Source organism: Condylura cristata, unplaced genomic scaffold (assembly GCF_000260355.1).
Source record: "Condylura cristata isolate star-nosed mole 26May11 unplaced genomic scaffold, ConCri1.0 scaffold00002, whole genome shotgun sequence".
In the NCBI taxonomy this organism is placed as follows: Eukaryota; Metazoa; Chordata; class Mammalia; order Eulipotyphla; family Talpidae; genus Condylura; species Condylura cristata.
The window spans coordinates 46,541,379-46,564,485 of record NW_004567103.1 but is presented as its reverse complement, the minus strand read 5'-3'; the positions used below and the strand labels follow the sequence as shown (position 1 = coordinate 46,564,485).

At 38.4% G+C, this 23,107-nt stretch overlaps 1 protein-coding gene across 1 annotated transcript in view; it reads left to right on the top strand.

The window, feature by feature from the left end:
* MYO3B (myosin IIIB) overlaps positions 1–23,107 on the top strand; it is a 354,102-nt gene that overhangs the window by 2,315 nt on the left and 328,680 nt on the right. The window contains exons 2-6 of the mRNA XM_012725499.1: positions 5,110–5,293; positions 6,290–6,424; positions 17,067–17,171; positions 17,386–17,485; positions 20,816–20,892. Of these exons, the coding sequence (XP_012580953.1) occupies positions 5,147–5,293; positions 6,290–6,424; positions 17,067–17,171; positions 17,386–17,485; positions 20,816–20,892 (564 nt within the window). The 5' untranslated portion in view covers positions 5,110–5,146. The remainder of the gene's footprint in view (positions 1–5,109; positions 5,294–6,289; positions 6,425–17,066; positions 17,172–17,385; positions 17,486–20,815; positions 20,893–23,107) is intronic.

Below are 23,107 nucleotides of genomic sequence, written 5' to 3'. Positions count from 1 at the left end.
TTCTGACTTAAAATGAGTCTTGGAGAATTCATTTTACATGTAGCTCTCCACAATTTGGTTTGTTCTGTATTTTTACCTTATCAAAGAATCATATACTTATTGATTAAAGAAATAATTTAATCTTAATACTAATTTGTTTTCTGCTTCTAATGCTTCCCTACAAACCACCCATTACCCCATGAATTGTCTTTTCTTTGTATTTATCTATATGAGTAAGTGTACTTATGTCAAAAATTTATAGTTTCCTTTTCAGTCTTGTAGAGATTACTTTATAGATTTAGGTCGTGTTATAAACCTGTATTATCTGTTCACTACCTACTCAGATACTCTCTCCTTACCTTTGATAGTACTGTCATTTCACTTGGTTAACAGTACATTTAACTCTAAATTTTACAATTTATTTTGAAAGTAATGTGAGGAACTTCTACCTTTTTTTTCTCTACCTCTCCCCAGACTATCACTATTAAGTTTCTTCATTATTAATTTTTATTATTGAAATGTTAGTATTTGCGTTCTGATTGTTTAGCCTTTCCCTAAACATAAATAGGTTCTGTCTTTGTTATTAACCATTTGCTAGAGGCCCATATAAATTTATTTCTTGGATTGGGAGGCAAATAGGATATTTTTTCCTGTTAGAACTCACAGAGCCACTGATCTATTACATGTCTGAAAATGTCTATTGGATAATAGTTTGACTGAAAATAAAAGTATTTGCTCCCACTTTTCTCTGCCTTTGAAGTTTGTGTACATAGATTACCTTTTTTATGATAATGAGTACTGGTTGTTCTGCTTTGTTTGCTGTTTATTTTGTTTTAGTGTTTGTGTCCAAGTACCTGAAAAATTCTTTTCATGTTCAGTAACCTTACCAGACTGTGTCTGTTGGAAGCCTGCCCTCTTAGGAGTGGGCTTGAACATTAGGTACAGTCATGTTGATGGACATTAAGTTTGCTTTTCTTTCTAAAATAGTTTAGTTTAAAGTACTGTGCTGGGGTCATCCCACTTGGCAGGTGGCATTTTTCCCCTGCATATTTTGGGTGTTATAATTTGTTTTAGGATTCAGCCTGATTACTATTTCCACCCGAGTACTACCCAGGCTCAACCCTGCTTAATTTTCAAGATCAGATGTGCTCAGGCGCATTCAGGATGGTGTATCCATGGACCAGCCTATCATTTTTTTTGTTTCTTTGTAATGACCCATAAAGCTTAATGTTGACTAATGTATGTACACTGTTCTTAAACTCATTCTTATTAAATATATAAGTGAATGTAGCTGGATTCATTTCTTTGTGCTAATTCACCTTCTCTGTCTTCTTTCTAAATAAGGGAATGTTGCTGAAGTTATTTAGTATGTCCTTTCCTACTCTGCTGAATCTGAGAGGGAGTTGGGAATGGCAGTGATTCCTGGGGTCTTCCATTTCTTTTTCCCTGAATGCTGCTTTTCACAGTTATGGCTTGAAACCATGCCCCTTCTTTTGATTACTGCTATTGTATTTTTACTTTGTTTCCTGGAGTTGATTTTTTTTCTTTCTTTTTTTTGGTGTTACCGTTGTTTATCTTACCTGGTTTTAAGGAAAGTTGGTATGGCTTCATTCTGCCATTTCACCCCAGAAGTCTTTCATTTTTAAAAAGAATACAAATAATAGTCATATATGTTGTGTAGTTTTATATGACTTGGGCAGAACATGTATGCTTTTGTATCTCTTAAGAACATTGTACATACAGAATAGATGACTGGTAGAAAGTAGATGGTCATAAATAATGTATTCTAAAAGAAGATATACAATTTAACATGGACTTGGCAAATTCTGTGTCAGCTACAAGAAATACAGAAATGACAAAGTTAATGTTCATCTTCAAAGAACTTAGATATCTGGGTGTCTTCTAATTTTTGAATAAGTATATGTAAATCAGATTTGGTATAATTGTTCTACTATAGATACTTACCCCAGAAGTTTTAAAGGTTTTCTAAACAAATTTGAAAACTACAGAGCAGAGCTGAGTTTCTTACTCTTCCATCATTTGTAGAAATAGTTGAAGGTTTACATATTGTCATTTAAGAACTACTTACTGAATGTTTTAGCCATACAATTTCTGGTAATTTTGTCTAACTTATAACATACCATTGAAAGAAGGGGAGGTGTTATTCAGTTTCCTTGGAATTGGCCTAGTTTTTTATTACTAGAAAGAAGTGATGGGCACAGTACAAGGAAAAAGCATCAGGACATTCAGAAGGTACTTTGATGAGGATATATAGTACTAACTTCAACCTGGAAGAACTGAACTTAGTTTTATATTTTTGACTCATCAAAAATATAAAGACACAGGTGAATGAACAGGGAATTTACTGGGAGCACCTCTCTCCTCTAGTTTTTCCTTTCTCCTTCACTAAATACATCAGTCTTAAGGGTACCTTGTGAAATTTGTTCCATGGATTCCTTCCATGGATTCCTGTTATCACTAAGATCATGGATTTTTCCTTCTAGATCTTTTACTGGCTGCTTAGGGGCCAGTAATTAATTTGTATTTCTTCATCTTTTTTACGTGACTTTGTTTAGCCTTGGGCAGATTCAAATTCAGGCCATGGAGTGGTTTATTTTTCTGCTACAAGATGAAAATGACCTCAGATTTTGTGTGATGAGTCTTTTTGTTCATTCCAGTGTCTGTATTGATGCTCTTTCTGTTTTCCTCCTTCAGCAAGAATGAACAGAAGTTGGACAGGCGACAGGCAGAAGGTCACTTGCCTTCTTCTGCCTATTGATTTTCCTGTGCCACTCAGCGGTTCATTAGTTTCTCCTAACTACAGTTCTGCATTTAGAGCAGAGTGGACTGGGACATCAGCCACAGAGGGGGACTGATGGTGCCTCCATTGTCTGGAGGTGGATTGAGAAGGTGACTTTCTGATGAGCAAGTGAATCAAATGCTTGGGTGTTTTTTCTGTTGGCCTATATTATTGCCTTACTATGTCCTATGAGTTAAGCCATGACTCCCTTGAGACTTTGAGACTTTTTAGAATATTGCCCAGGGTGGCAGTGAGGAAGATCTTTATAACTGCGTATATGACTACTAAATGTACACCAACATCACAGCTTATCCTTTGTGGTCAATCCTGTTTCACATGTGTCCTTGCTTATTTTCTGTGCTCATATTTTCCCAGACAACATATTATTACAACTGTACATATTTCTGTGTTAAAACATAATGGCTCTTCCTTAAAGAAACACAAATACAGTTATCACAGCTAAAACATAAATTAGGAGTGCTTCCTGGTATCAAATACTTTGTCAGTGTTATAACTGTCTTGTTATGTCTTACAGCTTGTTTTTGTAACTCTTCCACATTATATGTTTAAGCTCTTAACATATATTATGTATATATAAGCTCTTTTTAATCCTGGGGTTACACATTTGACCCTATGACTTTTTTTTTTCCTGAATAAACAGGGTCAAGATTTTCTTGAACCTTTTAGAGTGTGGAGTTTGCTTATTGTTAGTATTATCTAACACGTTGCCCTGCCCCATGTTGTTTTTTGAAATTGGTAATCTGGAAGCTTGTTAAGATTCAGATAAGTAAGTTTTTTGGCAGCATCATTGTTAGATAGTGGGGCATTCTATCAGGAAGCATAATGTTTGATTCGGTGATGCTAGAAATCTATGAACTAAAAAACCATATGATGTCATGGTAGACAGAATGTAACTGTGGCTAATTTTTTAAAAGTATATCCATTACTAAGGAACACCTCAGGAAGTCTTGAAAAATTCAATCCTGATTAGATAAAGCATCCACTGTGCTATTAGTTTAGTCGTAAACTCCTCCCTGCACTGTGCGATATGTAACCTGGACAAGTTCTCCCTCTTGTGATAGAAGGAATCTAGAGCTGATGGTGCAAGACCTGGCCCTGCATTTGTCAGAAATGGGGCCATGTTCATTTGTACCTGTAACGGAGAGAATAATTGACTTACTGCTTTCTCCACTGCCATAAGGAAACTTAGCTTCTCTCTACATGAGTTTGCCTTCTAAAAGCAAAACAAACAAAAAGACAATTGTCCTTAACTTCCAAGAAACTGTATTGCCACAAGGTTAAAATTTCTAAATATCTGATTCATCCATCCACTCATCTACCTAGTGACTAAAGTAACAATAATTTTGCATACTTCCCAGATAGTTATCTAATAGTGATGTGCATGCAAATATAGGAAAAATGTTACCCTTATTTACTGAATAAATGAGGAATTCTTTCCTATGTGATGTTCTCTTCACTTTAATAACATGGTTGTTTTGTTAGTGGAAGGGTTTGAATATCTGAAGTCTCCCTTTCATTTCATATCCAAATAAGTGACAAAGGCCCCATACAAGGGACTGCAGAAAGCCAGGTGCCTCTAAGGAAACTTCTAAGGGTTCCACAGAGTTCTATTGTCATAGGTAGCTTCTTTCACTCCATATTGCTCCTGACCCTTCTTTGGTCAATGCTATTTCCATGAGGTCTCAGCTCTGTCATGCCTCCAACACTTAAATACGGTCTACCCTCAAGGATATTCTAGCCAGAGGCAACTGTTTGGCTTAGGAGGGCTGTGCCAGCAGCTTTCCCAGAGCAAATTATCACCACTTATATACAACTTTGTAAGCAGCTACTGTTTGGGGTGAGTGTTTAATCAGTTGTCAGATTTATGAAGTCAGGTATTGATTTTAAAGAGAGAAGACTGGCAGCTCTGTTAACAGTATACTTGTTCTGTTGTACTTTTGTTTAATCTTGTCTGTGGATGCTCAGATGGACATGATGGGTCTGGCAGTGGGGCCTGATGGGTTTGCCTTCCACTTAGCCATCACTGACACCTACTATGAATGAATTCTTTTGGGTGAGTTGTTCTTGTTTTACAATAAGCAGAGATGATTGCTCACTAGGTCTATTGGCATTTGGCCTTCATTTCATTGGTAGTATTTTCCCAAAGATCTTTTTGATATTTTGTGCATTGTTAACTTGATAACTCCTTTCATTCTGTTCTGTGGAATAGAGGTGTTGGGATTGAGCCCAGCTCAGAGGCCTGGCTTGCTATTCCTTCACTGCCCTGAAAGATTGATGTATACATAACAAACATGTTTTTTTCTCATCAGGAAACATCTGTATGGATTATTTCATTACAACACCACAATGCTTAGACTTGAGTCACTTCCAGATCCCACAGATACCTGGGAAATTATAGAGACCATAGGCAAGGGAACCTATGGTAAGGTCTACAAGGTAACTAATAAGAAAGATGGCAGCTTGGCCGCAGTGAAAATTCTGGATCCAATCAGTGTAAGTAACGGTGGTAATTGTAATCACAATATGGTGTTTCTTGCACATTGAACTTTCAACTTCTTTACTGATTCTAGGGATAAATTCATGAAACCTGGCATAAAATCTCAAAATTAGTCATAATTGGTCATCACATCTGAATGAAGCAGGACTTCACTTGGAATTGAAATATTTCTTGACTTTCTGTTTCTTGTCCCTTTTTCTGTCATTTGGTTTTACTCCTCTGGACTCCTCAAAAGTTATTCTTTAAAAAGAATGATGTATGTCCCTCCCTGTGTTTTTATAAAAAATGGTCTCTTTGTAAGTTACAGTGACTCAGGCTTCTGCTATTTAATCATCTAGCCTGGTGTCTTATTTCAGAGCACTGAACACTGAGGTTATAAAGCTGTATACTGTTTTGCACAGTGAGGTTGTAAATGTTCTATCCTGGTTGGCTCCTTTAAGCTACTTTTAAACTGCTTTGAAAATTTAGACATCTTTTAAAAGATTTATTTATTTATGCATACAGAACTGGGGTATAGGCCAGAGGTGCAGGGGTGGTGAGAGGATTCACCCAAGACAGAGTGGAGAGCAGAACAGGCCGACTGATGAGGTACACTGCCGAGGGTAGTAGTGGGTGGGTCAGGAGAGGTCTGCTGTGCCATGTGGTCACCTCCCAGCCAGGATCAAAGTCATGCTGAAGTGGCTTTAGCTTCTTAGCGCTGTGCTTTAACCCGCTGCACCACCAGGGAGGACCCAAAATTTAGACATTTTTAATTAAAAATATTTTATAATGGTTTCATTAAAGACAAAAGACTGTAATGAAGATGTTTTACTGAGGTAACAAAGTTTTGGTTAGGATATGAATATCCACTGTTAAGTATACAGTATGAATATACTTTAAGTGATTAGTTGAGAATGATATTACACTTGTATCCTTCCTTACACATTAGACTTAATCCAACATGTGTTTGTTTATTTATTTATTTATTTATTTATTTATTTTACCCTGTTTAGGATATGGATGAAGAGATTGAGGCAGAATACAACATTCTGCAGTTTCTTCCTAATCATCCCAATGTTGTAAAGTTTTATGGAATGTTTTACAGAGCAGATCACTGTGTAGGAGGACAGCTGTGGTTAGTCCTAGAGGTAAGAGTTCCGACTGGCTCAGATACATTGCTTAAGTAGAAGATACACCTTGAAGAGCTGGTCTCTCTTGGGGGTCAAAGGTACTTTACCAGATGTGGTGTTAAACCTTCTACAGTTTGGCTGTATGCTAAAATGTTCATGTTTCTCTCCTTCAAAAGTTTAATAATCTTTATTCAAATAGAGTAAATGCAGGAATACAGTTGGAAAAGTTTTATTTTCTTGCCCAAACTGGGAATATTTCATAGAAAATGTTTCAGTGATTGCAGCTCATTTTCAAAAATTGTTAACACAAGATTTACTTGGCTTGCCAGCATTGAAGTAGCCCATTCATATTCATTAATACTCAGATTATATTCCCTGAAAATGAACTGTGAAGTTACGTATGACAGGTTTGTTAGCGATTTATTGCAAGAAGTAGACCAAGAGGAAATGAGAACTCAGGTTTGGGCCTCTTCTCCGGGAGATAGATTGCTGAGATCCTCAGAGTTGTCCTGGTTTGGTTTTTTAGGTCAACCAATCATGACCTTGTGGAACTCAGGGAAGGGCATGACATCCGGAGGAGACAGTTTTCTGTAGCAGGGACAATTTCTAGCAAGAGGTACAGAGGGAGCAGAGAGCAGCCAATATTCTTAACAGAATTTGCACTGAAGGGAGCATCACTGTCCCACCTTAGCCCAGCTTTCCTCCTATCTTATTAGTGGGAATGGCTATGTGTCTCTGGGTACAGACAGGTGAATTCCAAACAAATTTAATTCCCCATGGGACTAATATGGTAACTACAATAATGAAAATATGTTAAATTTGTACGTTAGGGCTAGTTTATTATCTCACTAGGCCCACCCTAGTTTTTTTCTGGATTTTTTCCTTCTAAACAAGACATATATTGGAGTCTGAGGTCATATATGTGATGTAGGAGCACATGGTACCTCTTGTCTGACTCTTCTGCCTGGCTCTGGAAAAGTCTGTGCAAAGAAGAGTGTATGATGTCTGTCCTAACAACCATGTTGGAACACACTCCTACCTGTAGGGACAAAGTTGTGAAAGTGCTGGGGTGAGCTAGGTGAGCATGGTCCCCAGTGAAAACAATAAATCTGTCACTCACCCTCTCTCCTTGCGAGCTGAGCTAATATGGTAAAGCTGTGCTGAAAACCCAACCTGCATACTACAGAGATGCAGGTCTGGAAACCCCAGAGAGGAGGTGATGGCCACAGGCATGAGCTGCTCTCACTAACTGTTTTTACCAGTGACTAGAATCCTCCAGGCCTTTCCATTGCCAATGCAGCAGCTACAGATTAGTTTTCCTTGTCATATAGCACCAGGTATGTAGCAGCTACTGAAAAAGCAAAAGTCCTGCATCTATAGAATACTTCATGAAAGAGCAGCCTAGAAAACTAGAAAATGGGGAGATGAAAAAAATTCTACAAAAACCACCTTGACCCTTAAGGGCATATTTCACTACAAAGAGACAACAAATCTCCAGAAGCCAACAAGAAAGTCTTGGAAAATACTTTCTTACAGAAACAGGGTTCAGAATTGCCATGATACAGAAAGTCAATGACATAGAAAAAAAAAATGTTGAGCAAAGATATACTAGAAAACTAAGAAACAAATGTCCTAAGAGAAAATTAATGAACAGAAGATAGAAAATGAAGGTTTGTAGAAAGACTAATACAGGAGATAAAAATTTCTGGAGAAAACAAAGTAGAAAAGACATAGGGGAAGCTTGAATCAGTGATCTCAAAGAGGATAATGAACAAACAATGGAGGAACATCTCCCAAACCTGGAGAAAGAACAAATATCCAAGTCAGTGAGGCTAAAAGAATACCCAGCTACTTAAAAGTAATGAGAAAACACCAAGACACATGGTAAAACCTCCCAGTGTTTAAGGCAAAGGGAGACTGTTAAATCTTGCTAGAGAGAAGAAGCAGAAAACTTGTAAAGGGATCCCTAATAGGCTTAGATCTGACTTCTCTGAGGAAACACTAGGGATAGATAGGCAGGAGAGAATAGAATTATGTGATCAAAACACTTGATCAAGAACTGTTGGCTAAGAATATTTTATTCTACAAGTCTCTCCTTAAATAAAGGCCTTTTCAGACAAACAGGAGATGATGGATTTTCAAATGCTACAGCTATTCTCCAAGAAATGTTGAAAGGAGCTTACATATCTAAATCAAAGAGAAACTGTCGGGGACTGGCCCCTATCACGGGCTGTCAGAAGGCAGGGCCTTCAGGTGGGAGTGGCATCTGCAAGAGGAGGTTCCTAGAAAGGGGAAAGGGGAGCAGATGTGAGGAAGACATGGGAGTTGGAGTTGGGTGCAAGTCTTCCTGCTCATCTTTTTTCAGTTCTTTATTTATACTGTTTAGCAAGAGTTAGTTACAATAATGCATCAGGTAAGTTAATAAGAAATCAGGATAAAAAGTTCTAAAGGAAGAGAGAAACAATGCATCCTCTTCCTGACACTTTATGGCATACTATACTATACATCTTTGTGATAACTTTCATGTATATGGATGTTTAACTATGACTTTAAAGGATAGGAGGTCTGGGAAAGGATGAGCTGTTAGCAAAGAATTTAGGAGACCTAGGGAAGGAATAAATTGTGTTAGCAAAGTCATCAGTGATAGTCTAAAGAAAAGCTAATGCCTAACTTAAGGCTAGCAAAGAATAAGCTAGTGTTTGCTTTAGGGAAAGGTTAATTAAGAATAGCAGAGAGTAGCTAGTGATTGTTTAAGAAAAGGGTAAATTAAGAGGAAGTCACATAGTTATGCATTAAACAAAACCTGTGTCAATAATGTTAGGAAATTGTCCATGGGTCCTCATGCCTTAGGAGTTATCTAAGATTCACTTTTTGTTTCAAAAGACCAAGGAAGCTTCCCAGGAGTCTTGATGCTTCTAGGGTCTTATCTCTCCAGGAGCTTGCCGTTTGTCTCCAGACAAAGGAATTTCCTGCCCTGGGACTGCTCAGCTAATACTTTGCCCAGGATAGGTAGCCAATTTGAAGCAAAGGCAACCCAGTTGCAAACTGATGTTGCTAGAATATTTTTGATATTATAATGCAAAAAAGGGAGGTCATAACATAAGTTAGCAATGGAAATTCTGATTTTTCAGAGCTTTCCTTTTCTATCTGGAATTTGTCAGTCAATAGAAGTTGCATAGCTTATGTCAAAACAGCAATAGAGTGAACAAAGATATAGTTAGAATACGAAGGACAAATTAGAAGTAACAAACCCACATAAATCAACAGTCACCCTAGATATAAAAGAACTGAACTAACTAATCAAAAGGCACAGAATGGCTATTTGGATCAGAAAACAGAATCCAACTTTCTGCTGTAAGAAACACACCTAAGCTCCAGTCAGGAAGACAGGACATGCATCAATATGTGTTCATCAAATTAAAGAGCCTCAAAATATGTGAGTAATTTCATACAATGTCTGAAAGCAGGGGACAAACATCAGTGGCTGGCAACTTAATCACCCCATTGTCATCAACAGACAGGTCAGCAAGACAAATGAGGACACGATAGCTTTAAACAAAGAAACAATATGGGCTCACTAGAAGGTTAGGGCACTGCATCCCCCCAAAGTTGAATACACATTCTTTCCAAGGACATGGGACATTCTCTATTAATCACATATTGGGTCACAAAACAAATGTTAATAATTTCATGCAGGTTGAAATTTTATCAAGATTATCATTATTGCCTTTTGGATGTTGTTTTGGCTTATGTCAAATTTGGTGGTCTGGGAGTTGGATGTCATCAGTCTTTTCTGTTCCAGAATAAGCCATCTGTGCTGGATGGTTACTTTGTCCAGTGTCTCCAAAAATCTTACATACACAGGAATTCCTATTCTCCTAGAACTGGCAGGGACCTGAATTAGTGTTCAGGTGAGGGATAGAGGCCCAGAAAAAGTGATGTACCTACAGTTACAAAATAAATTACATGAGATGCCTGGAAGGGGAACCACACTTAAATGTGGTGCTAAGTGCCTTTCTCCCATGGAATACTGCTGTTTGTCCAGGAACAGATGTGGCTCTCTTGCTGGGATGGCAGTAGCTCCTGATAACATGGACATGCGAGTCAGAACTTACCCATTACACACACACACACTCACAGCTGGAAGATCATGATGTTCCACACAGTACCCTGACCATTTTGCTACCTCTTCGGCTTTTTAAAAAATGCGTTAGGCAACTCAAACAATAAAATTATGCAGTTTAATATTATCCTGTTGAATATAATCCTTATTCTATATATTGAGTTTAAATATTATGTTGTATTTCCTCTTTCCTTGCTGAATGAGATGAAAGGAACAGTAAGGTATTGGGGCAATTATAAGAACAGAAAAATGTTATAAATAGCCCTCTTAAATCACCCTAACTCTGAAAACAAAAGCAAATAAAAATGTCATTTCTGAAATTCATTACTAATTGTTAGAGGCAAGCAAGCCAAGACACTCTTTCATGATAGACACCTTTTATATTAGAAAGATATGAGGAGAAAATACTCACCACAATAATGCTTTGGGAAATGTGTGAATACATTCTATTCCAGATTAATGTCAAGTTTGAAAAAAATCTGTCCTGTTATATCTCATTTAAATGAAATATAAGAAATTAGACCTTTCATAAAACCACAAATACTGAAAAAAAGCACACACAATACTTGGAAAAAGTATTATGTACTCAAGAATGAACTTTTTTCTCTTATGAAATCTTTAGCAGATAGATTATTAATTTCAGTGTAAATCATGTATCAACTTAAAAGAAAGTTTGGCATTTGTATATGAGTAAATAAAGATTGTAAACAAGAATATGCCATATTTTTAAAAATCTGAATCAATTTTTAAAAAATCTATTTTCCCTCCCTAGAGATTTATGTGCAAGTTCAATATCTACACTGGGACTTTGGAAAGGAGATGTGGAGGAAACACCTTTATAGGTTTTCTTTTATTTAATGCCCCAGAAAGACTTCATATTCTTTGATATGAATCAAGTTTATCGCATTAGCAAGTTGGGATCATAACAGGGCTCTGGTCTGCAACCTGGGATTGTCCAGAGAGGACCAGCGAGCCCTGACTCAGATAGTGGGGCCTGGCAGGGGACTAGAATGAGAGTCACTGGGGTGCAGGGTCCAGAGGAAGGTATAGTACACTTGGGAGTGGGGAAAGGGAGAGTGTGGAAATGCAACAGTGTGTTGCCTACCTACATGTTTTCTACATATTCATTAAAAGGAAGAGGGAGTAATGAACTGAGGAATGGGAACCCTGCTCACCCTTCTGCTCACCCTTCTTCTGCTCACCCTTCTTCTGCTCACCCTTCTTCTGCTCAGAGGTACCTGCCCTGGAGAGACTGAGCCTGGCAGGGGAATCTCGTGATCCACTAATTCTTGTGTTATATCTCACCACTCTGACTGGAACTGGAACCCTGTGGTTACAAATGACATAATTTTCATTCTTATAGGTGCAAACCAGTGATTTTACCTGGCATCAGGAAAATAAACACAATTTTCCCAACTGAGAAATGGGCAATGTCTAACATGGTGCTTCCTCTTCAAGAGTAATGTTTACAATCCTCTACTTTTGCTTTTTTTTTTTAAGTTTATTTTTACATCATTTTGCACATTTTTTTTTTCATCTCAATTGTAATCCCCACGGGTTTCCCATCACCAAATCACCCCTGTGCCACCACCATAGTCCCGTGCATTTCCCTCCCTCCCCCCCCCCGTTTTTGATCCCATTCCCCACTCCACCCCCACAGAATGTCTCTGGTCTATGGTTGTTCATTATTTTTGTTATTTTCTCGCCTGGTCCATTATACTCCTGCTATGAGTGAAACCATCTGGTATTTTTCTTTCTCTTTCTGGCTTATCTCACTAAGCATGATCTTTTCCAGCTCCATCCAAGTTGCTGCAAAAGACATGTGTTTCTCTTTTTTGGTTGCTGAGTAATATTCCATTGTATATATGTACCACATCTTTCTAATCCAGTCATCTACTTTTGGGCATTTGGGCTGCTTCCATGTTTTTCCAATTGTAAATAAAGCAGCAATAAACATACTTTTGCTTTTTTTGCCTTTTTGTAGAGCCTAACATCCTTGAAAGATAAAGGACACAGGATGGAGGGCACTAAAAAGCTTCTCTTAATTCTCAGTGCAGTATAAAATCTATTTGAAAGTTGGAGCCTTGTGTGGTGATTGCATTGCATGGGCTATTCTTTAGGAACACAGAGGAAAGTTGATGGCTTATTGAGCAATGAACATTATATTACTTGTAATGATGGCCATCAAAGTAAGTGTACTTACTGTGATTTAATTAATATTCAGTGATATTTTGGAAAGTGTATGTGAGATGTAAATGATTTCTCTTTTTTTTTGTTTGGAGAAAAAATATTCATTATAGTCTAGATGCATCCTGCTGCTCCACTTCCTGAATGCTGAGGGCATAAAGAAGAGTGTAGGGATGGAGACACCCATATTTTAAATCTGATGGCAGGAGGATGAGGCAGGAATAAAGGGCTGTGTCTGTCAACCTGCAGGGGTTGAAGAGGAGGCCTGGTTGCAGTCTTATAACTCTCAGGGGATTATTTTATTTGATGTATTTAAATATAATTCCTTGTTATGCTTTAAAATGTTGTCTCTTCTGGTGAACAGTTACTCTGGGTAGGTAATTGTCAGTACCTGATTCCCTTGTTTTATAAAGCCTTCTCTCCATCCTACGACTGCCCTTTCAAACCTTGGTCATAGGCTTATCAGCTTCACAGAAAAAATGCCTCTGGAGATGTCCTGAGCAATTTAATTATATGTTTCTGTGAATCACAGGATGAGATAGCTCTCAAACTGACATTTAGTGAACAAAAGGTACCAAGATCCTTTTTTTTGTTTTAAATTTATAGCTCAGTTTTGATTCTGCTGACAAAATGGCTACCCTTAGAACGTTACTGGTTCTAGAGCTATGAAGATAGTTTATAAATTGAGTTAAATAGGCTCCTGTTACAGAAATGACTACATAAGACATAGGGCAGGGAGAGTTTTAAATGAGGCTTCAGAAAAAAATTCCAAGGTTGAGTTACTTTGGATCATCACCAACATTTAATTTAAATTTTCTTTAGGTAGAATTTCAGTAGTGCACTTAAACAATTCAATAAAGCCTATGCCTCCCTGAGATGGGAGCCAGGCTGAAGAGTGGCTGAGGAAGGTTTAAGTATGTCTTGCATTCCTATTATTGTGTTGGCTTTCAAGGATCAAAGAACTTTAATCAGAATTTCCTTATTCTTGTAGGATCCCTTAGTCATTTTCCACATTAAGTAGGTTAGAAATTTGTCTTTCTTTTATTGTAGAAAAGACCCCCACATCTGTGTCTGACTGTTTATCATGATTCTTGATTTTTGATCAATTTTTGATTGATTGCCTCAATACCTTCTAATAGTCCAGCACCCAGAATTGTCCTTTCATGTTTACCCTCCATTCTGCTGCCCAAGTTCTTTTCAGAATGAAAATCTGAACAGAGAACTCCCACTTAAAATCTGCTTATAGCTTTCATCCTAATATCTAACAGAATACTGTAATTTAATATACATGTGACTCCTTAGCAGGGCATACTTGTCATAGCTATTCTCCACTTTCCTTTCCTACTTTCCTTGCTTGGGGTCCTGGCACACTATTCCAACAGTAGCAGAGTACTCAGAATTATAACACACATGGTGCACACAGACACCCTTCCCATAATATTCTTTCCTTTGCATACAGTGTTCCTTGTCTGCCTGCCATAACTGATTTGCCCTTCAAACTAATAAATACTATATTCCCTGGGAAGAGTCCCCAGATAGTCCTTTGTTCACTTCTCCCTCAGCAGAGTTCAGCATTCCTACTGAGATGCCACTCTGCCCCCTTAGGCACACCCCTGTTTGCACATACCACACTCTTAACTGCTTATGTGTGCATTACTGCTGTTCAGTTCTTTGAGGCCTGGAGTGTTACAGGTTCATGACTGAATAATGGGTAATAAACTGGACATCAGAGACTTGATAATAAAAGTGTAACTCTCTTTAGTGACCTTTGTTCTTGACCCCCTACCCTGCCTAAAGAGGCAGTTGATTTTAACTCATTCTATTAAATTTAGTCCAACTAAGTGTTTTTGCAGGAGGGTTAAATCCTAGTATTTGGAGTCCATTTCAATGTTGGGTCATTTGGGTTGGGATTCAGTTTTGTTTGGGTCTCTGCTTTCCTTTTCTATTTCCTTTCTCCCCTTTACTCCCCTCTGGGTGCCATGTGCAAGAGATACTAATGTAAAGTCATGGCAGTCGGCTGGTGCCTCTGTACAGTGCGGTTATCCCCCAAATCCTTTGTGCTCTGTGTTGGTATATTCTAATGCCTGGTCTCTGATAATCCCTCATATTATGAGGTCCCTACTCTCCCTGGTTCTCTCATTCAGACCCTGTGCACAAAGAGAACATACAGTTTTGAGCCTCCTGGAAGTAACAACAGTCCACAGGGAACAACAGTGCCAGACTTGGTCAGCCTCGCCAATCCCTGTTGCCTTTTCCACCTGGCACAAGCACGTCTTTGTTTGCTTGAGGATCCTTTGCCTGATGGGAGAATTTCCCCAAATGGGAAATTCAGTTTCAGGAGAAACTGTAGTTTCTCAATTACATTTTCCCCTTATACAGAACCCCCAGGAGGGAGTTTCTTGGTCTTTCAAGCTGTTTATCCTCTTCCACCAGAACCAGAAGGGCTCTTCTTATGGAATGAGGCCATTCCTTAACTCATTTGATACTTTTGACCTTGGTGGTCATTTGATTCTGTGGTCAATTTTGTAATTTTTAGTCTTTAAAATATAGGATCTAGTTGGGAAGTCCTGAGAGAATTATCCATGAATCATGGCACTGAAAATGCATTCATTGCTCAAGAGGTTATTATCTTGAACACTAAATGTAATTTTCCCTTTCAAAGTCATGTAGGACATGGTTGGAATCAAAGCAATGTGGAAACGTGGGGAGGCATTTCCTTGGTATTTAGCTTTATAACTAACCATCAGAGCTATCAATGATGAGGTACCTGTTATGCCTGACAATTGTAGAGTGTGGATTCCAAGGTCATTTCCTGTAATTCTGAACTCATGGGGTCATGATATTTGGTAGTTTTTACTGTTCATAGGGTCCCTCATAAATTATTCCCAAATAAAGTAATTTTATCCTAGTTTTAAAGATTGTAAAGTTTCCTAAATTGATGTTAGATTTTTTAATCATACTCTTGCTTATGAACAACTTAAATGGTAAAAACATGGGCAAGTTACGTTCTAGGTCTCTTGACTGTTGGTGTGTGTGTGTAAATTATCTGCCACTTAGGTAGCAGGGATAAATATATGCATCAAAAGCTTCTGTTCTCCCTTTATTAAAATATTGTAAATGTTCTAATTAAAGTTGAATGGATTCTCATGTATTATTATTTAGACAAAGAGTTGTCTTCTTTTTCAGAAAGGTGCTAATCTATGCTCCCTCAAGTTTCCTTATTTAGGAAAAGTCAGTTGGCTCAAGCAGTCACAACCCGGAGGCCCCTCTACTGTTTACTAGTTAACTCTCAATTGCAAAGTTCCAAGAGAAACAAACCTAAATCAGAAGCAGAGTTTTAACCTTTTTAATAATGAAGGTGGCTCATGGAAGCTGATGAAAATTGAATTTTCTCAGCAGGAAATGCAGTATATAGAACATACTGCATACAATTTCAAGGTATTTACATACTCTTCTCACATCAGTTAAACCCCCCCCCCTTTTTTTTCCTTTTAAAAGAATAGGTTTACTAGGAAAAGGAGAAAAAGAGAGCCACCTGCATAGCCACAGGCAGGCAGGAGAGCAGCAAGAACCTTGATTAAAGATGGCAAGTAGTAAACCCAGACTTGCACATTGACTTCTGCTGTTAGTAAAAATTATCTTTGAAAACCCTTAGATTGCTGGGAAAGTAAAGCATACCAATTTTATGTACTGAAACTTAATACATAAAAAGGCAATATGCAAAATACAATCTTGGTGTTGTTAATTACAAGGGAAAAAAAGAAAGAAGGGTGTGAAGTTACTGAAAGTTGAATAGGACATGGTTAAAGAGCCATGCATGCAATTCTACTACTAAGGCTGACATGGAACTCTAGAAAGAGCAGACGGGGCTTCTGATGCCCATGGTGCCAGCACTGGAGGCAGGAAGGTTTGAAATGACTAAAATTTACTTTCTGGCAAGTATTAGGGATACCGATCTTGCCTCTTCCAATCTTATATACAAAATAAACATTACAAAAAAGACAACATTCATGTAAAGTGAAAGGATCCAGTAAGTCATCCTGATTACTTATGTGCATTGTCTTTCAATTTAGAAATTCAGAAATTCTAGATGACTTTTATTTTTATGACACTTGGCAATTTTTGACACACATTTTCACTCAAATCATCAGCTGGGATAAATCATGCATCACACACACAAACACACCTCCCTAAATTTAATGGAAATTTGAATTCTGATTATTCTGAGCTGGAGTTTTGTGATCTGCAAATTTTATTACATTAGATCAGTAACCAGTGGGTTTTTCTAAATGTCTTCACTTTTCTTTTTGCACATGTTCTGCTCTTTCTGCCTGGCGCTGTCTCTTGCAGCTATGCAATGGAGGCTCTGTCACTGAGCTTGTCAAAAGTCTGCTACAGTGCGGCCAGAGAATGGATGAAGCAATGATCTCATACATCTTATATGGGGCCCTCTTGGTAAGAATGTCCATCAGGTTGGGGATGACAGTGGAGGGGGCAATTTGTCATCTCTGTTTACATACTAACATGGGGAGATCACCTTATAACATGCAAAATTTATAACAGCAGGGAGAGATAGCTGAATGTGGACTTTGATTAGACTTTTAGTAATAGGATAATTGTTTTAAAACAACTGCAAATCTCCCCCTTTCTCAATTTTGTGCACATGCAGGGCCTTCAGCATTTGCACAACAACCAAATCATCCACCGTGATGTCAAGGGGAATAACATTCTTCTGACAACAGAAGGAGGAGTTAAGCTTGTTGACTTTGGTAAAGACTGCTTGTCATTTATTTTCTTGATGTGTGCAATTTAGCCGAGGGCAACAATTTACTGCAGTTTCAAAAGACTGGGCCCTCTTTACTACCACATAGGCTGAGGGGGCTTTTCCCATCAAACACAGACTGGAAAATGGGGGGTGGGGTAGCTACCAGATGGATCACCCTAGGAGAAGCTGTTTGTTAATCTATTTTCAGCTTTAGAAGCAATTTTATTAAAGATTGAAAATGAAAGTGTTTTAAAAGAAGAATTTGACAGAAAAAGTTTGGTTTTCTGGGAAGAATTTCACATCTCAGGGCAATTGTCTATAATTTACATTTTGTCATTTCTTCTCTTGCATATGAAAAGAGAAAGCCGGTTGGTCTTTCAAATGACTTTGTGTAGCCCTAGGCATACTTATTCCCTGTAAGCAGAAGGTAAAATAGTCCTTTGGGTAATTGTGATTATTGCTGTATATGAGAGGTTAGCTGAACTGGAAGCATGATCAGGAAATGGAAGTGTGAGAAGAAATGAAAAACATTATCACTTAAGGCCAAAGAATTAGGAAATATCTCCTCACAACTCTCATGTATTGATATTCATAAACCAACAAACCATCTGGTTTTCCTTTTAAAAATTACTGCATGTTCAATCTTTTTAAATGAGTTTAACAATAGTACTTCAGTGTGCTTATTACAAATAATGAGAACAAATACAAAGGTATTTTTAAAAATGCTTTTTATCGATAATGAAGCAGTAGAAAAGATTGATGATTTTGTATATACATTGTTTTATTGGTAAGAAAGGATTTCATGTTAAAACATTTAAATAAATCATTAGTTCAGAAGAAATTACTCAAAAATAAATGAAGTTACTTTAGGTGTATTGATCTATTTGCCAAAGACAAGCAAAGAAAAATAGCAGAGAAGCACTTTGTTCAAGTCTTATGCTCCTCTTTATAGTTATTAAGAATGGTATAACTCTATGAATATACTGTGTGTAAAACATCAAAGAGGTATTTTCCACATAATCCAGGGGAATGATAAATATGTTATAAGGGAGAGAGCTTAGGAAGATGCAGATAGGAATTAATGCTGATTTTCCCACTTAACCAGCACTGCAATTTGGCAGGAGGGTAAAGGCTCCTAAGTTTTACAGTAGAAAGATTCCTGAACTTCCAGTTGCTGCAAAAGAAATTTCTAGAGATTAAAAAAGTTTTTATAAGTTTTTTTAAAATCAAAATTATATGGAAGACTTGGTGAAAACAGAAATTATCCATCACTAATGGATTTATTGATTTATTGATGCATACAGAACTGGGGTATACAGGCCAGAGTTGCAGGGGTGCTGAGAAGATTCACCAGAGACAGAGCAGTGAGCAGAACAGGCAGATGGACTAGGTGCACCGCTGAGGGGGGCAGTGGGCGAGACAGGAGAGGTCTGCTGTGCCAGGTGGATCACCTCTGGGCAGGTGGGGATCGAACTCATGCGGAAGTGGCTTTAGTTTCTTCGTGCTGTGCTTTAACCCGCTGTGCCACCAGGGAGGGCCCACCTTCTGGCTTTTTTTCTAAGAGTGGCTAGCACCACTGCCAGTTGTGCTACCCATGGGTACTTGGGCAAATATACACCTGGTTTTCAAAGGTGTGTCCTTGGTCCATGAGTCAAATAGCCAGGTTTCCAATTTCTGGTCATTAATAGGTTTAGTGGCAACCAGTCGTTTTCTTAAGGACTGCATTAACTACTTGGCATAAAAGAACTCCTTATATTTATAAAATAATTCATAATTTATAGATCATTTTTACATTTGCTTTCTTATTTGCTCTTTAGACAAACTCCTTGTGTAAGATGTGGTGGGTATCATTATCCCCAGTTTGAAGTTTGAAGATAAGTTACCTTCCTAGTGTGAGGTGACCCAAAGTTATACAATTAGGAAGAGGCATTGGAAAACAAGTCCTCTAACTCCTAATTCAGTGTACCTTATGTCTACTTCATTACCATGTACTATAAAGAAAAATACTCGCTGATGACTAAGCCAGATAAAGTATATTAGGATGATAGTAAAATGAGACCCTCAACATTGAGCCCTAGATAATAGTTTTATCAGTTAATTTCTTTTTCCATTTGACAAACGTAGTTTTCTTGTCAGGTTTCCAGGCTTTTAGGTAAGTTAAAGATCTGAATACTTTTTATAAGTCTATAGTGATATGTTATTATAACGTGTTAATCTTCTAACATAAAATGAAACACTTTTTTTTTTTAAAAAAGATCTATTTACTTATGTATACAGAACTGGGGTACAGGCCAGAGGTGCAGGGGTGGTGAGAGGATTCACCAGAGACAGAGTGGGGAGCAGAACAGGCAGATAGTCAAAGTATACTGCTGAGGGCAGCAGTGGGCAGGTCAGGAGAGGTCTGCCGCGCCATGTAGATCACCTCCCAGGTGGATGGTGTTCTAACACATGCTGAAGTGGCTTTAGCTTCTTAGTGCTGTGCAGCGTCACCAGGGAGGGCCTGAAGCACTTTTTTTTTTTTTTTCAAAGATTTATTTATTTGTGCATACAGAACTGGGGTACAGGTCAGAGGCTCAGGGGCGGTGAGAGGCTTCACCACAGACAGAGTGGGGAACAGAACAGGCAGATCAACGAAGTACACTGCTGAGGGGAGCAGCGGGCGGGCCAGGAGAGGTCTGCCACGCCATGTGGTCACCTCCGGAGCAGGCGGGAATTGAACTCATGCGGAAGTGGCTTTAGATTCTCAGTGCTGTGCTTTAACCCGCTGCGCCACCAGGGAGGGCCTGAAGCACTTTTTTTAAGGAAGGAAATCACCCAAAATATTTTGGAAGTATAACAGGAAGAGGTTTTGGGTTGATCCTAGTTGTTGATGTTTGGTTTTTGCTTCCATTTTTCCAACAATACAGACTGGAATGTTTATTAGGAAAATAACTCTGGTTTAGATGGGAAGATAAGTGTTCCTGCCCAGGGAATGGTAACAAAATATAGACGGTCAGCTGAGTCTGACTTACCTCCTGTTTTTGTAGACCTGTGAGCTAAGAATGGTTTTAAAAATGTTTTAAGTGGTGAGGAAAAAAAAAAGAATATTTTGTGACATGAAAACTACATTCTGTTGTAAATAAAATTATATGGAAACATAGCCACACTCATTTGTTTCTGTGTTGTCCATAGCTGCTTTCACACAGCACCAGCAGTTAAGTACATGTGATCGAGACCATGTGGCCCACAAAGCCAAAAATACTTACTATCTTACCCTTTATGGAAAAAGTTTGCCAACTTCTGGCCTAGGAGCATCCACTGCTCCCTCCTAAAATTCCACACCTTTTTCTCATAGGAGTCTCAGCTCAACTCACCAGCACACGTCTCCGGAGAAACACCTCTGTTGGCACCCCATTCTGGATGGCCCCTGAGGTAAGGCGGGGGGCAAGGGGCATTTATTTCTTTGTGTTTGTTGAGGACCTAGATACTAAACCTTTCTATGGAGGAGTCATATGTTTTACCAATTTTTCAGAAAGAAGATGATCTTTTATCCTCATTCAATTAAGAGTTCTAGCTTGATGAGTGTTAAGAATGATGAGATCTAGTCAGGAAAGCAGGACTAAGGTAGAACTAGATCAGAGTGTACCTTCATGGAAATAGAAAAAGCTGTCACCCCCAGAAGACACAGCCTGCTATAAGGACCACAGCTTGGCAACTTTCAGGCTTTGTGTAGACTAGAAGTCACCTTCTCTGGATAGATGTTGCCCCAGTGACATGGGCCTTGGTGACCAGGCAGATTTCAGCTCTAACCTATAGAACTATACGCTGTAGCATTGGTAGTTGCTGTGGTTGGCTTTTTTTTTTTTTTTTATCAGCTACACAGTAGCCTCTCTTGTGTACTTTGCCAGCTCACTAGTAAACTTGGAATTTGCTTCCAATTTAATTTTGGTATCATTACATCACATCATCTAGGAAATGATGCATGGAGAACTTTGGAGAAAACTTTTAGCTAGGTAAGGCAGATCCTTGAGTACCAACCAGTACAGCTTGTTTTCAGGTTAGCATTTCACTCTACAGTACTCTAGCCCTTTCTGGAGAGCAATCTCTGGGATTAAGCCAAAGGGTTCCGTTAATAGAGGACTCTTGTAGTTGTCTTCTTAGAGAGCCACATCTCCAGTGTGCAGCTGTTCTTCCTCTCTCTGACTGCCAAGTACTCTAAGTAGTTCACACTGATGGCTCAGATGTCTTTGCTGGCTCTTCATTGTCTGTGGCCCGCTTTTTTATACTTGGGTAACGAACAGACACATTTTAGAGAAATAGAAAAGCCTTACAGATTCAGTGCTTACATAGATCTTAAATGTTTCTTAAATTGTTTATTTATTTATGCATACAGAACTGGGGTATAGGCCAGAGGTGCAGGGGTGGTGAGAAGCTTCACCACGGACAGAGTGGGGAGCAGAAGAGGCAGATCAATGAAGCACACTGCTGAGGGGAGCAGCAGGCGGGTCAGGAGAGGTCTGCCGCGCCATGTGGTCACCTCCGGGGCAGGGATCGAACTTATGCTGAAGTGGCTTTAGCTTCTTAGTGCTGTGCTTTAACTGGCTATACCACCAGGGAGGGCCCCAAATTGTTTACTTTTAATGAAACTAGTTAACTCCTTAACACTTGTATAGATAGAACTATAAAACAAAAAGGAAAAAATTGTGAAAAATATAACTCGGGTAAACAGCTTTAATGAGACAAATGACATTATTTTTTGGAACTCATTTGTCATTTTGCAACTGAGTGTTTTTCTAAGCATGACAGTACAGTTATTTCAGTTACTTTGTCATACCTATTGCCACCTATCATGGGGTGACTCAGTTCTCCTGCCATTTTAATAACTAGTGTGTTCTCTACTCAAGGAGCATATCCTTTAGCCTCCAAATGGTACATTTCTGTTGGCTTAAAAATAACCTTAAAAATCCACCTTAAAAATAAACGTAAATATGGAAGTTGAAATTGTGTGGCAGCCAAATGACCTCGAATATATTTTCACTACTTTCCTATTATCATTATTACTAATGACAAAATTATCACTGAAACAAAAATATAAACATACTGTTATTGAGACCTTGTGAAACCCACTTAGAGAACACTGCAGGGCAAAGACAGAATCCTTTGGATAATGAACAAAGCCCTTCATATCTACCTGTCCAGCCTCATCTCAGGTTCCAAACTTACTCCACAGAAATACCTCTAGAGTAAGTGCACAAGTAACATTCCCAATCCATCCTTATATGTTATTCTTTTAAACTTTTATATGCTGTTAAATCCAAAGCCCTCAGAATTTTGGAAAATTTCCTCCTCAATCTTAATGCAAATGCAACTCCCCTAGGAAAGTTTCCCTAATCTCTGACAGCAGTTGAAAGTCCTATCCCTAAATCTCCATGATAGTCTTTGCTCCAGTCTAACGCACCATGACCTTGCTATTGTAACTACTGTCAAATGGCTTTCCTAACTAGATTCTAAGCTCTAGCAAGGACTTGAGATGTCCAGCTCTTTGCATATTGCCTTGTACAGAGTAGGTACTCAATATGTATCTGCTGGTCACAAGCCAAAGCAGAAGGTATTGAATTTGGTGGGTAGTCCGAGAAGGGCTTTACAA